The sequence below is a fragment of the Schistocerca cancellata genome, chromosome 3 (genome assembly GCF_023864275.1).
Source record: "Schistocerca cancellata isolate TAMUIC-IGC-003103 chromosome 3, iqSchCanc2.1, whole genome shotgun sequence".
Classification (NCBI taxonomy): Eukaryota; Metazoa; Arthropoda; class Insecta; order Orthoptera; family Acrididae; genus Schistocerca; species Schistocerca cancellata.
In genome coordinates this window covers 691,087,495-691,106,690 of record NC_064628.1, presented here as the reverse complement: position 1 = coordinate 691,106,690, position 19,196 = coordinate 691,087,495, and the positions used below count along the sequence as shown (strand labels likewise).

At 42.7% G+C, this 19,196-nt stretch overlaps 1 protein-coding gene across 1 annotated transcript in view; it reads left to right on the top strand.

The window, feature by feature from the left end:
* LOC126175678 (shootin-1-like) overlaps positions 1 to 12,523 on the top strand; it is a 54,536-nt gene extending 42,013 nt beyond the window's left edge. The window contains exons 9-10 of the mRNA XM_049922604.1: positions 9,372 to 9,433; positions 11,730 to 12,523. Of these exons, the coding sequence (XP_049778561.1) occupies positions 9,372 to 9,433; positions 11,730 to 11,858 (191 nt within the window). The 3' untranslated portion in view covers positions 11,859 to 12,523. The remainder of the gene's footprint in view (positions 1 to 9,371; positions 9,434 to 11,729) is intronic.
* The last annotated feature ends 6,673 nt before the right edge of the window (positions 12,524 to 19,196 follow it).

Below are 19,196 nucleotides of genomic sequence, written 5' to 3'. Positions count from 1 at the left end.
AAAATTGTAAATGATCAGTATGTAGCCATATTTACAAATGAATGTAAAATGACTCATTCCACATTTTTGTAAAAGGTAAGTTACACTAGTGGAATCTCTCCCCAGTTTATTAACGGAATGAGGTATACACAGAATGCACCTCGGAAATAGTGCAAGCCATCTCAATTCTGTATTCCAAACCAATGTCTAGTCCATGCTATATCAAAGGCTCACCTAAGACAAACAGAGTCCATGATACTAGCACCTAAACCAACAGGTGGCACACTCACTGTTCACTCCATGACTGGCTCAGAAAAGCCCTAGGCTAGCTTAATGCCAGTTTCTGGTATGGCTCCATCAGACAGTGCTACTGACGATAAACGCCACCTGAATAGTGACACCAGGGTGGTCAGCAGTAACATTTCACCAGCTACACAGTTTCCATAGTAATATCGGATGGTGCCACTACATCCCCTTCCTTCCCCCCAGCAGCGGCTGCTGCAAAGTGCGGGAGATCAGTGTCCATGGTCATCACTGTGAAGGCTAGAGCAGGTTGAGACTCAATGGGAGCTGCAAGAGTTTCACCAGGACCAGGGAGACCACTGGGGTGCGGGAAGCTGTGGCTGCTGACCACTGTGGCAGAAGTGAAGTTGAAGTTGGGATTGCAGAAGTCTGTGCTTGCAGCTCACAACATTCATGGCAGATGGAGACCACCCTGTGGGTCCCAGTTGGGTGATGTCTGAACTTGTGGGCCTCTACTGAGGGCACCAACCTGGAAGGGAGAGTTTTTGGTGCTAACATGTGGTGGCAGCATGTGCACCACATCAAAGTAGGTGTGGTGAGAGTGGCAAGTAAAAAGGATAACCAAAATGATCCAACTCTATTCCCAGTGTTTGAGACATTACAACTGTAACAAATATGGGTACATAGCTATGAACTGTGACAGTAAAAATAAAACAAGTGGAAAATATGCCACCAAAGGAACAAGTTATAAGACATTTTTAATGATACCAGCATTAGTTAAAGCTATACATGAAGACTGGCACATAGATCCTGATGCCTTTGCATATATGTCAAAGCCCTCATGTGATTTGAATTTCACACAGTTTGTGATCAGTTGACAAGTTGTCATGGCTAATGATGAGAACTTAACCTGTTAAAGGGACTGGTGGTATGTATTTTGAAGCACTAGCATGCAGAGAGAAGACAAATATTAGGGTGACAGATGTATTCTGCGTAACTCAACTGAGTACAGATTTACTTTCCATAAGCAAAATTGTGGAACAGTGCCACTCAAACATGTTCGCTTATAAAGGTTGTAAAATTTTTGATATAGAGAAAAATGAATAGCCATGCAGTATTAATCAACTGAATGTATAAACTTCATCAACCAAGTGATCACAGTGTTAAAGCGGCCCCCAGGGGCTCAGCATTCATTTGCTGAGTACGGGCTTGGCGACCCCGGGGTCCTGAGCTGGGGACTGGTCAGCGCCGCCAGTCTCCTGTCACCATAACCCCCGGACATGCTTCAGCGACCACTGTATGGCGCGGCGGTGGAATGTTGTGTGCTGCGGGGAATGGTAATCTTGGTTTGACAGCCTGGATTGTGAGGAAGGTCAACCTCTATAAAAACCCCTCAATCTTATGGTGTGCTGCGCGCCTATAAGATGCATGGCTGTTGGGGTGGAACAGTCGCAAGCGGGCAACCTCTGGGGCACCTGCCGCACCCTAGTTGTATAAGGCTTACTCAGGTGCGCGGGGCTCTGTCTGAGCGGACCTTTAGTTCCCTAGCTGCTCGTGGGACAGCAATGGACCCTTCGACCTCTACGTTTCCCCCTACCAGTGGACTGGGTGGGCCACTGGTAGGAAAACACACCCCATCGAAAAAGCGACTTCATGCTATGAGTCCTCCAGTGCCTGGTGTTACTAGAGATTTATCAGACTCTCATAACAGAGCACATGCTGATAACCAGAATGTGTTTTTGATTGTCAAACGGAAGGAGGGTAGCTTTGAGAGAGTTTCTCCCTTTTACATCCACAAGGGTCTTGAGGGAATTGCAGGAACACTGAAATCTGTGAAGCGACTGCGCAAAGGGACTCTGTTAGTTGAGACTTCTAGTTCCCGTCAAGTCGCTTCTCTTCGGAAAGCAACCTGTCTCGGAGAGTACGCTATCGAGACCGAGCTCCACTCCACTTTGAACTATAGTAAGGGTATTGTGACATGTAGGGACTTGGTCCCAAGGAAGAAGCCAATTGTTCATCGCCTGTGAAGTGCGTCAATTGCTCTGGGAGTCATCCTGTCTGGAGCCGCGTCTGCCCCATCTATCTCGAGGAACGGAAGATACGGGAGATCAAAACATCTCCCCTATGGTGAGGCCAAGAAGCTCTTTAAGGCCACGCAGCCTCCTGTGTTTACAACATCTTTCGCCTTCGCTCTGCAGAAACCAGTACAGTTGGCCACTGTTGCTACACAAACAGAGGTTGCTAGTGTCAGCACTAATACCTGCGTTTGCCAGTGCACTTGTGCTGCTGCAGTTGTTTTGCAACCTGCAGCTCGCCCCACAACGTCGGATAAGGCCGTGGTTGCTGACATTGGGGTACTTCCTGCCCCTCCCCATATGGCGCCTTCTGCCCAGGCGAGTAAAGCTCCAACTGTTGACTATGTTCTGCCTTCTAAGCCCCGCAAGCCAAAGACGCCGAAGGTGAAGGTTTTGCCACCTGAGGAGACTAGTCAGGGTCAGTCCGATGACGAGGCCATCGTACTGTCTGACATCTCCCTTGGGTTGCCATCGGAGCTGATGGGCATTGATGTCGACCAGGGGCGATCTTCTTGCCTCAGGAATAAATCTCCGGCCAGTACGGGCTCTCCTCCAAAGCACAGAGGCAGGGTGAAAGTTCAGCCACCCTGACCACTGGCTCCCATATTACAGTGGAACCTGAATGGGTTCAGGACGCATGTGGCCGAATTACAACTCCTTGTACGAGAGTGCCCCTTATGCGTATGTCTCCAAGAGACACATTTTCGGGCCACTGACGCTCCTTCTTTACGGAGCTATACCGTGTATTGAAAAGATGATCTGATGGGGGAGAGGGCAAAGGGTGGTGTTGCGGTTTTTGTCCATGACATGCGCCACTCATCTGAGCTCCCTCTCGTTACGGACTTGCAAGCAGTTGCAGTTGACCTTCCTGTGGGACGGAGGCTCACAATCTGTTCCGTTTACTTACCGCCTCAGGATGCAATAGACTCTGAGGCTCTCGTAGACCTTATTAGCCAACTCCCCCGGCCATTTCTCCTTTTGGGGGACTTCAATGCTCATAATGTCTTATGGGGCTCTACGACTACTTGCCCCAGGGGTCGCATTCTGGAAACCCTTATGATGTCTGAAAAACTGTGCATCCTCAACTCTGATGCTCCCACTCATTTCTGTACTGCTTCTGGGTCGTCGTCAGCTATTGACCTTTTCTTTTGCTCTCCACCACTCACGGATTCTGCTCTGTGGTAGGTTGCTGCTGACCTCCATTCTAGTGACCACTTCCCCCTTTGGATTTGCCTCCTGGATGAGGCTGTGGCATTACCAGTGCTGCCCAGGTGGCACTTCTGCAGAGCTGACTGGATACTTTCAGCCATCTGGCTGTTTTGGAACACCATGCCAGTGTCCACAAATAGGTCGACTATGTTACAGCTGTGATCTCCCATGCTGCTGAATTGTCGATCCCACGGTCCTCAGGTCATCCCAAGAGGCGTCCTGTCCCTTGGTGGACCACTGAGTACCGCTCAGCCATCCGAGCCGCCATACAGCTCTGCACCGCTTCAAGTGCCGTCCCTCAGCTGACACTCTTGCGGCCTTTCGGGTGGCAACGGCCAAGGCGCAGCAAGTGATTAAAGAGAGCAAACAACGGTCATGGCAATTGTTCTTGAACTCCATCTCCCGCTCCACTAGTTCTACGAAGGTATGGGAAGCCATCACGAGGATTTCCGGGAAACGCAGCCAACTACCTGTCACGGCATTGCTGCATCAGGGATGTCTCCTCACGGTGCCAAGAGACATGGCCATGCATTTTGCGGAATCTACCGCCACTAGTAACTGTGATCCGGATTTCTGCTGCTACCGCACTGCCATTGAGAGGGGTCACTTGGATTTCCAGTCTCCAAATCCTGAACCCCACAACTGCCCCTTCACAATGTGGGAACTGGAGCGCTGTCTGTGGCTCATGATACTGCGCCCAGTCATGATCAAATCCGGTACAACATGCTGCAGCACTTGTTGCTGCCATCCAAGGAAGTTTTCCTGAATTATTTTAATATGCTATGGTTATCCGGGACGTTCCCTGACTCTTGGAGGGAGGCGATTTTGATTCCCCTCCTCAAACCGGGGAAGGACCGAATGCATTCCAGTAGTTATCGGAGTATTGCTTTGACGAGCTGTGTCGGGAAGACGTTGGAATGCATGGTCAACTGTCGCCTGGTTTGGCTGCTCGAGATCAGGCAGCTCCTTAGCCACTCTCAGTGTGGTTTTCGGAGATGTCGTTCAACTATAGACAACTTGACCCTGCTTGAGGCGGCCATCCAGCAGGCCTTCCTAAGTAACCAGCATTGTCTAGGTGTATCCTCTGACATTAATAAGGCATATGACACTACTTGGCGCTGCCTTATCCTCAATCAACTCCATCAGTGGGGCTTTCGTGGCCATCTCCCCATCTTCATTCGGTCCTTTCTTTCCCACCGCCTCTTCCGATATCGGGTTGGTAATGTGCTATCTGATTTGTATGTGCAGGAGAATGGTGTTCCTCAGGGAAGCGTTTTAAGTGTCACCCTCTTTGCCGTCGCCATTAACAGTATCACATCCACTATCCGGAGTCCTGCTCCTTGTGTGTGGATGATTTTGCTGTTTTCTGTTCTTCCTCCGGTCTTGTCAGTGCTAGTCGGCAGTTGCAGCTTATGATAAAGCGATTCGAGGCATGGACTGCGAAGACGAGTTTTACCTTTTCTGCAGACAAATGTGTGTGTGTGTGTTCATTTTAATCGTTCTCAACGTTCTTTACCTCCCCTGAATTGCATCTGAGGGACACCATTCTTCCTTTTAGCGACACTGTGAGGTTCCTGGGCCTCACTTTTGATTCCAAGTTGTCATGGTTGCCGCACCTTAAAGACCTCAAGGTGCGGGCCCTGAATATTTTGAAGTGTCTGAACCATCGGTCCTGGGGAGCAAATCGGGCGCGTCTGCTGGAGTTTTATAGGGCTTTCGTCCGGTCGCGTCTTGACTATGGATGCAGCGTGTATGGGTCAACAAGGCCTTTGTATCTGAAGATTCTTGACGCAGTACACCATGAAGGTATCAGGCTGGCCACTGGTGCCTTCCGTACCAGTCCCATCCCCAGCCTGTGTGCTGAGGCAGGGGAACCGCCGCTCGCCATCCGGCGGAAACTCCTCATGGTGCGACGGGTGTGTCAATTCCTTGCCTGTCCTATCTCCCCTGCGTACCCTACCGTTGCCCGACCACCTATGGAACGTCTCTTTTCCATTCGTCCCAGGGCAACAAGACCATTTGGGATTTGTGCCAAGCATTTGCTAGAGTCCCTTGGTGTGGAGTGTGTGGCACCCCAACTCCAGGGTGTCCCCAAAAGCAATGTCAGGTGTAAGACCATCGTGCATCAAAACAGTTGAGTCCAAAGCCCCTCATATGTTGGTGAAGCAGATCACAGTAACATGTGCCATTCACACTGCATGTCCTTGGTCATTGGGGTCCAAGTTCCTTAAAGAAAAATCTTTAACTGTGCTATGAAGCCACACCACACAGTGATACATTTACTACACAAGGGAACTTCATGAATGTTCATTGGCAGTGACAATCCCCAAATGTGACAGTTGTGAGTGTTAACTGTCTCAGTGAGTATAAAGTGTGCTTCATCACAGAATCTTCCAAGGCCACATGTTGTCAACTACAACCGCTGCAAGAAACGTAAGAGTAAAATCTACTTGAATGTCTGCAAAAGAATGTGAAGTTTGTAGGGGTACCATTTCATAATTGTTCAAGATCTTTTCGAATGGTGGACGAAGGAATGTTCAACTGTTGTTACACAGACTGCTTGAAGACTGCACAATGTTTCTGGTATTCTCAGCCATGGCATCAGTAACTTAACAACAATTTGTGGTACAGTTGGCCGTCGATGTTTCCCAAGAGCAGAGTGAACCATTGGCTGATTATTCCAAACTGCATAACCACGAAGGTCACCAGATTTGAACCCTCTCATGTGGAAACTAAAATGTGTTTCTTTCAATGGTTTATTCACTATTACTCTTTCACATGTCCTTAAAAAATGTTTCTACAAAGTTTAATTGTCCTACAATTGCTCATTTTTTATGTGGGCCATCTCAAGTAGTGAAAGTTTAATTACAACCACCCTGTACAAAGAGAAATAACCCCTTCCCCCAAAAGAAAGCCCAGTTAAATTATTGTTCTGATCGAGAGGAAATAACATCGGAGCAAACTGCAACAGGTGGAATGCTTGCAAACGGGACAAACCTGCTGCTAAGAGCTATACATTATCAAATAATCCAAAAATTTGAACTGTAGGATGAAATACTGCTTCTAGTGGAGGTGATGGAAATTGGGAATTAGAATCTGTGCCTCTAGTAGAAAACCATTCTTTGGTGCCATTGTTATGGCCATTGCTATGCATGATTTTTTTGGAGATCTAAAAGCACAGAAGATTTTGTAATAGTTTGTGCTACATTTGTTCTGCGTGAAAATAAACCCTTTGTTTTAGTTTCAAACAGTAACTTCTTTTATTGAAGGATTAGAAAACAACACGTACCTCATGCAAGTGCCCCTTTCAGTTGCACTTGAGACATGTTGTGCAGTGATGAGGACACACGATTTGTGCATGGCCAAGGAAGCAGTCTTTACAGCCAGGCTCCAATACTGCCATCAGCATGGTCTCTTGCTGCTGATGTAGTTATTTATGATGTCATCCAGACCAGGGAGCAGGTAAGGGCTCCACCAGAGATAGAGTGATGTCCATTGTGCATACAGCCAGGGGGGTGACGGCACGATGAGTTCTTTTACAAACAAACTCTGGACTGCATGAGTGCTGGGCAGTTTCATAAGCTTCAGCTATTCATATTACTCCCCTCAAAGAAGGAGAAATTTCTGCAACATGTAGTTTCTCATTTGGGGCTAAGATGTAATGTAATATCCCTGATTCCAGAGTCTATGTAATTCTGCCTACACATACATTTCAAATAGCAGTTTGTACACAATCCATATAAGTCAGCAGCCCTGTGTGATATGATTGAGACCTTTCTCCACTGCCAAAACTATAATCTGGCTGCAATAACTTTATTCCATTTATGTTCTCCAGAATATTTTCATTATTACAACTCAAATTATTCCAGATTTGTTAATGACTCTAGTTTCTGTATTAGTTAAAACAGTTTGGGATTTCCCATGAATAACATTGCTGTTTGTCTTTTAGTGCTAGAAGTTTGGCAAGTCATAAAATACAACTGTAATCATTCGTGGTGAGCATCACACTCTTCACTTTGTTCGTTAAATGACAGGAAAGCTGTAAACTTGGGTGGCGCAGAAGATTTATGTATTACACTCAATAATGCACTGCACATAATATCAATGCTGTTAGCTCATGATAACCATGTACAGTTTGTGTTAGTAGTTGTTGTAGTTCCTCCATGACTGAAAAAAAGAAACCTCTCACCTAATCATAAAATCATTCAAAGTCATAGGTTCCAAGTCGTCGCCACTATCGCAAAAGGTGAGTTACACGCAAAACTAACAAGACTCACTCCAGTTTATTAACAACAAGAGACATATACGTGAGTTATCTGCAGTCCATATTCCAAAGCAGAGTCTTGTAGATGCCTTATCAAAGCTTAGGCTAAGATGAATAGAATGCATGAGAGTGCCGGCCGCGGTGGCCGAGCGGTTCTAGGCGCTTCAGTCCGGAACCGCGCGACCGCTACGGTCGCAGGTTCGAATCCTGCCTCAGGCATGGATGTGTGTGATGTCCTTAGGTTAGTTAGGTTTAAGTAGTTCTAAGTTCTAGGGGACTGATGACCACAGATGTTAAGTCCCATAGTGCTCAGAGGCATTTTTTTGCATGAGAGTAAAACCTAAGCCGAACAGATAGCACACTCGCCACACAGTCCACAGATCTCTAATGGCTCAGACTAGCCCTCGGACAGTTTAGATGTTCAATTGTGGTGTGATCCCTTTATAGGGTGCTCCTAATGACACCTTCTTAATAGTGATGCCAGGGTGGTTGACAGTAATGTTGCACCAAATACTTGGTTTCCATAGAAATGTTGGGTGGTGCCACTTCACACATAATTATGATAATGATTCAATGTAAAAATGATGCACGGAACATAAAACTATCTGGCTAACAGAGTGCACTAAGGTCAGAGGTGACTTTCAAGAAATAGTGTTTGATTTGCATATGTAAATTTGTAAACTGTTTAGAAATATACTGCCTTTTCGATGGATACTTTTAATTTCTGGATATGCCTCATACAATCTTGAGAAATGGGGGCTATTTTCTGTTGTAGTGTAATATGGTGGACATTTCTTCTTCTTGAATCAGGCATTTATTTTCTGTGGCTGGATACTGTAAAAATGTACATCACATACGCTAAGGCAAGGAACTAACATGTTCATGTTCTTGTGAATGATGTAAAATTTCCCATATGTTTGGTATCCTAGGTGAAACTGGGAACTATATCTTTCCCACTTGTTTGACCTACATAAGTAATTTAAGTACCATATCTGAACACGAAGTGTAAAGTGCCTTATTTGTTATTCCACATTATACTGTTTCAGTGATTCATAAAATAATAATTTTGTTGTTGTTGACACTTATAAAGTTTAATTAGTGGAATTGTCTTCAATTATATTGTCTGTTTATGTACCGATTTCTGCCTTATAACTTTGAACTTCAGGGCACATCAAATATCAGTGTCACATATCTCTATTGACTGGCTGAGTACTCTAAAAATCACTACCAAAGATGACCAAGAATTTTCATTGCCATTAAAATGCTATGGCAAGCATTCTTGCCATGAGTTTCATAGATTTGAGAAAATAATTCAACTTTGAAGGAAACAATAAGCCAAGGAAAAAAATCTTTCCACTAACTAGAATAACAAATTTTGACAGATAATTGAGGATGATGAATTTCCTCAGTTCTCTCTTTTCGTATTACACATGAATCACTCTTAAACTAAAATTCTGAATGATTCCCTTGCTTTCAAGCTTAAAAACCTTCAGTTGTATGAGCTCAATATTGCAAGCCTTCAGCTATTTTATATTGCCCTCAGCACTGTACAAACCAGCAACATTCCACAGACTGGTAAACTGATGGCTTTTATTTTGCAGGAGCTATTAGTGAAATCATCAATCAGATTAAAGGAGGAAGATTCACACTGAAATCACCAGAGGTAAGATTCTTAACAGAATAACAATTGTCCATAGTATTAAGTAGATGATGCAAAATGTTTTCATGACATACAAAGAGGCTCATTTGATCAGTTATTTAATTTGTAATCTGGTAAAGAATTGACGTGCATTTGTACCGAAGATGTTGCTCATACCATTGTCTCATCCACAATATACACTGATTAGCCATAAATTATGACCACCTGCCTAATAGCCAATATGCCTTTTGCATGGATACCAGTGGACATGCACCTCTACAAACACAAGTCACCTAATTCCCGTAAATTCTGGGGAGGGGATCGATGACCTCTGACACCACATCCTAGATGTTTTCGATCGTGTTCAGATCTTCCAAGTTGGGGGGATCAATACATTATTGGAATTTGCCACTGCATTCCTCAAACCACTCCATCACACTCCTGGCCTTGTGACATGGCGCTTTATCTTGCTGAAAAACACCATTGCCATTGGGAAATATGATCATCATGAATATGTGTACATGGTCTGCAACCAGTGTATGATACTCTGTGGCTGTCATGATGCCTTGCACAAGCTCCATTGGACCCATGGATGCCCATGTGAATGTTCCCCAGAGTAGAATAGAGCGGCCATCAGCTTGTCTCTGTCCTGCAGTACAGGTGTCAAGGAGCTGTTTTCCTGGAAGATGGCAGATTTAGGCCCTTCCATCGGCATGACAAAAAAGGTATCGGGATTCATCAGACCATGCACCTCTCTGCCACTGTGCCGATGTCCAGTGCTATTGGTCATCTGCCTATTTCAGTTGTAGTTGCTGATGTTGAAGTGTTAACATTGGCACATGCATGGGTTGTCGGCTGCAGACGCCCATCATCAGCAATGTTTGGTGCACTGTATTTTGAGGTACACTTGTACTGTGCCCTACATTAAAGTCTGATGTTAGTTCTGTCACGCCGGCCGCGGTGGTCTAGCGGTTCTGGCGCTGCAGTCCGGAACCGCGGGACTGCTACGGTCGCAGGTTCGAATCCTGCCTCGGGCATGGGTGTGTGTGATGTCCTTAGGTTAGTTAGGTTTAAGTAGTTCTAAGTTCTAGAGGACTTATGACCTAAGATTTTGAGTCCCATAGTGCTCAGAGCCATTTGAACTATTTTAGTTCTGTCACAGTTTGCGCCAGTCTGCCCAACACATGACATCTGACATCTGTAATGAGGGGTTGCCGCCCAACCCCACTTCTGGACATGATTTTACCTTGGTTTCGTCTTGTGTAGAAGACACTCACCACAGCCTCCTCGAACACCCGACAAATCGTGCAGTTTATGAAACGCTCGTGCCGAGTCTCCAGGCCATCACAATCTGTCCTCAATCAAACTCAAGATAGTGTGTGCACCTTCCCCTTCCACACATTAACAGCTTGCTTACTGGTACTAAATGCACCGTGCATGTGTCTGACTAGCAGTCATTCTTCACCATGTGACATTGCTATTGCTTGGACGGGTTTATTTGATAGTAGGCCGGTGGCCATGATGTTATGGCTGATCAGGGTAACTTGCAAGCTGTTCTTACAGCATTGCGAATGCAGAATGTGAAGATCAGCATGTATCCACAAACTTTAGTCAATATGAATTCACATCAGATACTAATGTATTCCCTGGTAAGCATTTACTTGTAACATATAAATTATTCAGTTAGTCACAGAAACAGTTTGTTTACATTATATTATTTTCATTTGTCTGAAGTCGTTAAAGTATTTCATTTTCCTTTGGTTAGAATGTTAAAGTACTTTTGCATTGCTCTACATTCCTAGTTGGTTCCCATTTGTATGTATTCAACTATGGTATGAGCATGAACACTGGCAGCTGGCACATTGGTATTATGTTTTGCATATACAGTTATTTTCATTATGACATGCCGACATCAAATGTGTTTCACAATCCTTACGCATACAACTGTGATATGAGACAATACAAAGTGCTTATGGCAGACATTGTATGAATTGGAAAGTTGGAGATCGGAAGATGGTAAGATAGTCTTACCAAAACAGGTCATCTAAATAAATACTTTGCTAGTGATCTTGACTGTTCTGAGTTATTCCAGAGTCCACATCTTCTACAATTTATCAGAATATTTGGTTTCAGGGAGGTGATCTCTGTTCAAGACGAGATTTATAGAGCACTGTGTGTGAGCGAAAGAATGAAAAAATCTTTTCTTTATTGGCCCTGTTTTATAATGTTAACATTTGTTGTTAGTTACTTTCTGCTTGGATTTTTTTTCCCAAAAAGTAATACCTTGAGACATTAATTGAATGTATATTTCTTCCAACAGAAAGTTACCAGCAAGAAAGAAGAGGACCCTCCACCAGCTGTGCAGGAGATGTTGACCATTATAGGCACCCTCAAAAGGCGTAAAAAGGTGCAAGACAATCGACAAGCACCGAGTGATGTAGCACTATGACTGTCATGTAATATCACAACTATTAATAATTTGTGGTGGAATTACACTACAGTGCACCAAATGTGTATTTGTGTTCTGTACTGGCTCCAATAGAACACTGTTACTTCTCAAACTGTTGTGTTCTGTGGACTCTGTGATTGCTCACTGTTAACTGTACAAACTAGGAAAGGACTATTATACTCACCAGTAGTGGAGGTTCCAGTAGCAGCAGCACGCAGCAGTACTCACTGAAGCTTGAGACTATGAAACTAAAAGCTTGTTCTTCTATTCCTCCTCTGCTACAAGTGATCAAATTACAAAAGAAAATGTGTGATAAATAAAGCTGACATGCTGATTTTGTGACACTCAAGATGTTAATTAATAAGTGACTTATTCATGGCCTCCCACCTTACAATACTTTATCTTTTACTTCATTTTCAATTAAACTAAGAGAAAGTACTTTTTTTTTCAAAATCATGGTAATGTGAGTGATACTGCACATTGCTGTACTGTTGACATATTTGTAATATCCTAATGGCTATAGTCAGTATGCTCAGCTCTAAGCCTCAGTTATTAGTCTTTAGGCTAATTTGCTTGTGTGTCTAAAATGTATAACAACACAGAATGAATTATTGAAATTTTTACTTGTAATTTTTATATGTGACAAAACCAAATAAAAGAAATGATTAAACAAAATAATTTTATAGTGTTTGGGCCTTAGTTTCTCTCCATGTTATCTGAAACTATCATTTCTTATGAGCTGATGTAAACCACCATTTTTCTCTATCGTAAAATTTTCTCACCATGGTAACTTTGTCAGTGATTCTCACATTGGCATATGACTTGTACCCAACATTTGACTACAGTGTGAGAAAATAATCAAAAGGCTGTGTTTATACAAAGTAATCCTTTTTGAATGGCCTCCACAAAATGGAGATTTTTGCTGTGGGAGAAAGGAAAGAAATCTGCATACCTCAGTTCCTGAGTTAAGAGCGTATTATCGCAGGGTCATATTTAGCACAGCCATCAAGCCTGCAGCCTCAGGGCCTGGACCATGGCGCACTCTCCCTTATAATTGTAAATGTTGTAGATTTAACTATTTTGTAAGGGCTTATTCACCTAAACTTTTCATGGACAACTGATAAGAATTAAGTTAACATTCACCTCTCAAAGCTCATGCTACCCAACATCAGATGCCCAGTGGCACCCAGTCATAGGCATGACACTTCAGGAGGCAAAGCTGCTAAGATTTTTAAAAGTGTGGTTAACAGTATTTTGGCAGTATATGTGAGTTTGATGTCCCAGGAGACCAATGTCTTCTATATCTCATTTCATCCAAACAAGTCATAGATTTTTATATGAAGTTGCTCTAAGAATGTACCTGCTACTTATGATGACAGACAGCAGTGGGAAAAGGTCATTTTCAAAATTGAAATGTTAAATGTTACAGGATTTCACTTAACCTTAGTTTTGTAGAGAAAATATGGAGAAAGCAGGACTTATCACATTTGTCAGAAACTGTTTTGATTTCAAGAATAACGTTGTTAATAAATTTTGCTCACAGCAGCACTTAGAAGCTTGTGTGACAGAAGTAGTATTTCATGATAACCCCTTTATAATAGTAAGTATATACAGAGCATCTTCAGGAAACTTTAACCTCTTTGTAATACATCTGGAAGCTCTGTTGTCCCACCTCACAGTAATAAACAAGGAAATAGTGGTTTCTGGTGATTTTAATGTGGATTTGTTGAAAAGCTTTGTCAGTGAACAATTATTGCAATCAGTAATGCTGTCAATCAAGTTAATTCCTATTGTGAACTTTGTAACTAGGGTATGTAAATGCTCTGAGACTGTTATGGCAAAATTTTTGTAGACAGATCTAGGGAAAAAAGTCATATCACAAAAGCAATAGTAAATGGGCTAGGAAGGTAATAAATCAGTCAAAAATTGAGAATTTTAGGAGATTGCTCAAAAACAGGAGCTGGATAGATGTTTACAATACTTTTGACTCAAACGGAAAATAAAAAGCATTCATTAATAACGTTACTTCCTCAACTGAAAATTATTTTCTCCTAAAAGTAACTCAAAACAAATAGAAGTAAAAAAATAAACCATTGATTACACAGGGAATAAAGGTGTCATGTGGGACAAAAAGGAAACTGTATCTACTATCTAGGAAAAGCTCTGATATTAGCACTGTAATGCATTACAAACAACACTGCAAAATATTGAAGCAAGTAATCCAGAAATGTAAGGAGCTTTATTATGAGTAAAAGATAATTACATCATCACAAAATAAAAATTAGGTGGGATATAATGAAAACAGAGACAGGATGGACCAGAAAGGAAGATAAACTGATAGCTCTAAAAATAAATGAGACATTGGTAACAAGTGCGTGTTGTATTGCAAACCTCTTAAACAAGTAGTTTGTTTCTGTTCTGTTGCTGGCAGCTTGGGTTACCAGGTTAGGTAAAGAGTGTAATGAAATATTTGAGATGAGTCTCTACAAATAACATCAGTAAAATGGAAATGACTTTCACTTCTCCCAAAGAAGTAGCATCCATCATAAAATTCTTAAAATCAAAGCATTCTAGTGGTTATAATAACATATCAATGAAGTAGATCAAAAAGTGTTCATGTGAGTTCAGTTCTATCTTAATTTATTTGTGTAATCAGTCTGTTATCTTTTCCAGACTGGCTAAAATAAGCTGAAGTTAAGCCCATTTACAAGGAGGAGGAAAAGAGATACCATCAAACTATCCACCAGTTTCATTTCTCAAAAATATTTGAAGAGGTTGTGTTCAAGTGTCTTCTTAAGCATCTGACTGCAAATAATAAGTGAGAAATGTAGGAGCTGTTATAGAGTAGTGAGTAGAGGGATTTGTTGCCAATCTTGTAGGAAATATTTTCGCTGGGGGGGGGGATGCAGTGGGTAGAATGTTGGGAGAACAGAAGAGGCTCTCTCCTGGAACTGCAGAGTATGCGGTAGGAACATTTTGATTGGGGAACAGGAAAGGAAAATCTGTGCCCTTCAGGCACAGTTGTACGAAGCAAGGAAGGAACTCATAAGGATCAAGGGAGATACGAGGGTGATTGGGAACTGGCAGGTGGTAGGAATATAGGAAGAAAGAGGACGCGATCTGACAGTTTTATCATCAACACCAAAAACAGGTAACTACCACTGCCCGAGTTAGGCGGAGAAGAGCCTCAGGTAGAACGAGGAGCAGAAAACGTGCAGCACACTTCAACCAAGGCCAAGAAGCCTAGGAATGTACAAAGTCTTAGGAAAAAGAAAGTGTTGCTGCTAGGTATTAGTCATGGGCGAGGTGTAGGCCCTCAGTTGCAGGAAAGTTTAGGGGCAGCATACCAGGCCACCAGTTTCTTCAAGCCAAATGCGGGGCTGTCATGTGATAGATGACCTAGCATCTTTATGTAAGGACTTCACAAAAGAGGACCATGTAGAGATAGTCAATGGGACAGGAAAGAGTTTGGACAGGGATGGGGCGTATGACATAGATGGCGACCTGGACAAGATAGCTTACCTGACTCATGCCACCAACGTACACTTTGTTGAGCTGTTCCAGCATCATGATCGACCATATGTTGATGGAGCTGTGACGTGAAGCAATGTGAGGTTAGGGATGGCTCTGAGGACAGCCAACTTTGCTCATGTTTCTCTGGTGCCCATTGCGACTATCAACAGATGGGGTTTCACTAGACATGACCTACACCTAAACAGGACTGGGAAGGGAAGATTGGTACAGCTGATTCATGAAAAGTATAGGGGGTAGATCTCGGGCCACACATGGTCAAATACCTGTTGTCATAGACAGGAAAATTAGGTCCTTTTTATCCAGACAACAGGTTCCTCTGCCTAAAGAGTATCTCCAGCACTCTAAAAAATACTGAAACAATCACTCACAAAACAGATTTGAACACCTCAGATATCACGTATACCATATGTCACAAAGAAAAACAAACCACTGTAAAGAGTAACATTTCACAGACTTAACAAACCCTCCATCAAAACATGCAATCAATAAAAAATAAAATACAACTATCAGAAGTTGAGCTCCAATCTTTGAACTGCACAGTAGTTTGCATTACTGAGCACTGGTGTAGAGGCACAGAAATCCAACATGTAGTATTATCATTGTATGAAAAGGTAAACGCTTACTGCAGAACTACTTCAAGGGGTGGAGGATCAGAAAAGGAACACGGTTCAAATCAAGACATGACCTCAGTACAGTAAGTGAAGACAAACACTTTGAAATATCAGCTGTTGAATTAACAGGGCTTGATATCACCAAGAAATTAATCATTTTGTGTGCGTATAGATCTCCCAGTGGTAGTGTGGACACTTTTTTCAATAAGTTAACAGAAGTTCTAGATAAAGTCTCAAGTACAAAGGTCAACATAATTCTGTGTGGGGACATTAACATCAACACTAATATCATAAATGAATCCAGCAGCACCTTCATAAACATCCTTCAAAGTTTTGACAGGTCCCTATTGGTAAATAGTGCAACAAGGGTTACTACAATGACTTCATCAGTAATTGACCATGTGGCCACAAATATGGACAGGGAAAAATGTGATGTAGCTGTAAAAGATCTCTGACTATTAGACCATCTCTGTCAAATAACAACAGTAAAATCAGGCATCGAATCATTCCCTAAACTACAAGCCTACAAATGACATCTATCACAAATCAAAATAAAAGATTTTTCAGAAGAACTAGGAAAACAAAGCTGGGATGAAGTCTATAAGGAAACCAACATGAATATGAAATTCTCTAAATTCTCCACATTGATTAAATTGCACTTTGAAAAGACATTTCCAAAAGTATGCATGCCTGTATCAACTCGTCACAAAAACAGATGGATAAAAGCAGGTATTAAGAAGTCCTCCCAAATGCTTAAACACCTCAGTTCCATGGAAAAGGTTCGCAATGATCCAGAATTCTCAAATTTCTATCACAGATACAAAAAGATCTATAGGAAGGTACTGATGGCTGCAAAAAAGTCATTTAATGACAAAATAATATATAATGCAGAGAGTAAAAGCAAAGCAGTCTGGAATGTTATAAAAAAGGAAAAAGAGAGAGACAAACAAACACAGTATAACATACTGCTAAGGGAGAAGGATAAGGTAATAAATGATCCACAACACTTAGCAAACTATGTAAACGAGCATTTTTCAAGTATCGCAGAGAAGTTACAGCAAAAATTCCCCAAAACAAATATAACACCTGTAAATAATGTTGCACTAAATACAAAGATGTAACTTCCAACCACAGAGAATGAAGTCAATAAAACTGTTCAACTTAGATGAAGTACCAATGTGTGTGTTGTGACTTGCCAATCTTTCAAAGTGCCGCCGTGCAGTTATGCGCGTCCTCTACATGTGGCGCTGTCTGCCAGCCATGCAGCAGCAGCGCCACCTAAGCGGCCAGCCAGCCAGCGGCCGCTAGACTCGGACTCAGTTATGATTTGACTTTAATGTATTGCGTCTACCTTGAAATATATTTGTTCAGCTTAAAGTTATAACAGTGTGTACTGAAACATTGCATAGGGAGTATACAAGGCCCCTTAACAAATATAATAAATGAATCCTTCACATCAGGGACATTTCCAGAGCAGTTAAAACAGGCAAGAGTTGTACCTTTGCTTAAGAAAGGTAATGCAGAAGACACAGATTATTACTGGCCCATTTCCCTGCTGTCACCATTCTCAAAAATAATAGAAGCAATTATGAAAGACAGATTAATGAATTACCTGAATAAATACAATCTTTTCGGCGAATCAGAGTTTGGTTTCTGAAGTGGCAAAAATACGGAGTCAGCCATAGTAGAATTCACAAAAGTTGTACTTGCTGCTCTTGATAAAGATGAGTGTGTCATTTTTGGATCTTTCTAAGGCAGTTGATACAGTCGACCACAAGATTCTATTAAATAAATTAGAAGCATTAGGAATAAGAGGGGTAGCTAATGACTTGTTTCAATGATACCTAACAAATACGGCACAAAGAGTGCAGATAACACATACTTCAAATACACTCCTGGAAATGGAAAAAAGAACACATTGACACCGGTGTGTCAGACCCACCATACTTGCTCCGGACACCTCCAGTGGTGTCGCGACAGGCGTGAATGGAGGGACGAATGGAGACGTGTCGTCTTCAGCGATGAGAGTCGCTTCTGCCTTGGTGCCAATGATGGTCGTATGCGTGTTTGGCGCCGTGCCGGTGAGCGCCACAATCAGGACTGCATACGACCGAGGCACACAGGGCCAACACCCGGCATCATGGTGTGGGGAGCGATCTCCTACACTGGCCGTACACCACTGGTGATCGTCGAGGGGACACTGAATAGTGCACGGTACATCCAAACCGTCATCGAACCCATCGTTCTACCATTCCTAGACCGGCAAGGGAACTTGCTGTTCCAACAGGACAATGCACGTCCGCATGTATCCTGTGCCACCCAACGTGCTCTAGAAGGTGTAAGTCAACTACCCTGGCCAGCAAGATCTCCGGATCTGTCCCCCATAGAGCATGTTTGGGACTGGATGAAGCGTCGTCTCACTCGGTCAGCACGTCCAGCACGAACGCTGGTCCAACTGAGGCGCCAGGTGGAAATGGCATGGCAAGCCGTTCCACAGGACTACATCCAGCATCTCTATGATCGTCTCCATGGGAGAATAGCAGCCTGCATTGCTGCGAAAGGTGGATATACACTGTACTAGTGCCGACATTGTGCATGCTCTGTTGCCTGTGTCTATGTGCCTGTGGTTCTGTCAGTGTGATCATGTGATGTATCTGACCCCAGGAATGTGTCAACAAAGTTTCCCCTTCCTGGGACAATGAATTCACGGTGTTCTTATTTCAATTTCCAGGAGTGTAGATCAAAACACTATCAGAACCAAAATACATTAATATAGGGGTTCTGCAAGGTAGCATATTAGGACCAATACTGTTCCTGATAGACATCAATGACTTTCCCAGTAGTGTTACTCATGGTGAAAAAGTTCTCTTCGCTGATGACAGCAAACATTATAGTCACTGAGAAAACAAGGGAACTCCTTGCCGAGAAAGCAAATGAAACTATCAAGGATGTTTTTGATTGGTCAATAAGCAATAAAGTGACAATGAACATAAAGAAAACTAATGCAATGAATTTCAGTTTGAAGAGGAAAAATGACAATGTTAAATTAAAAGTAGATGGCACCTCTACAGACTATGTAAAAAATGCAAAATTCCTAGGAATGAATATTGATTCTCTGTTGAAGCGGTGTGAACACACAAAGGTACTTGCAAACAGAATGTCATCAGCATGTTATGCCCTTAGAATCCTATCA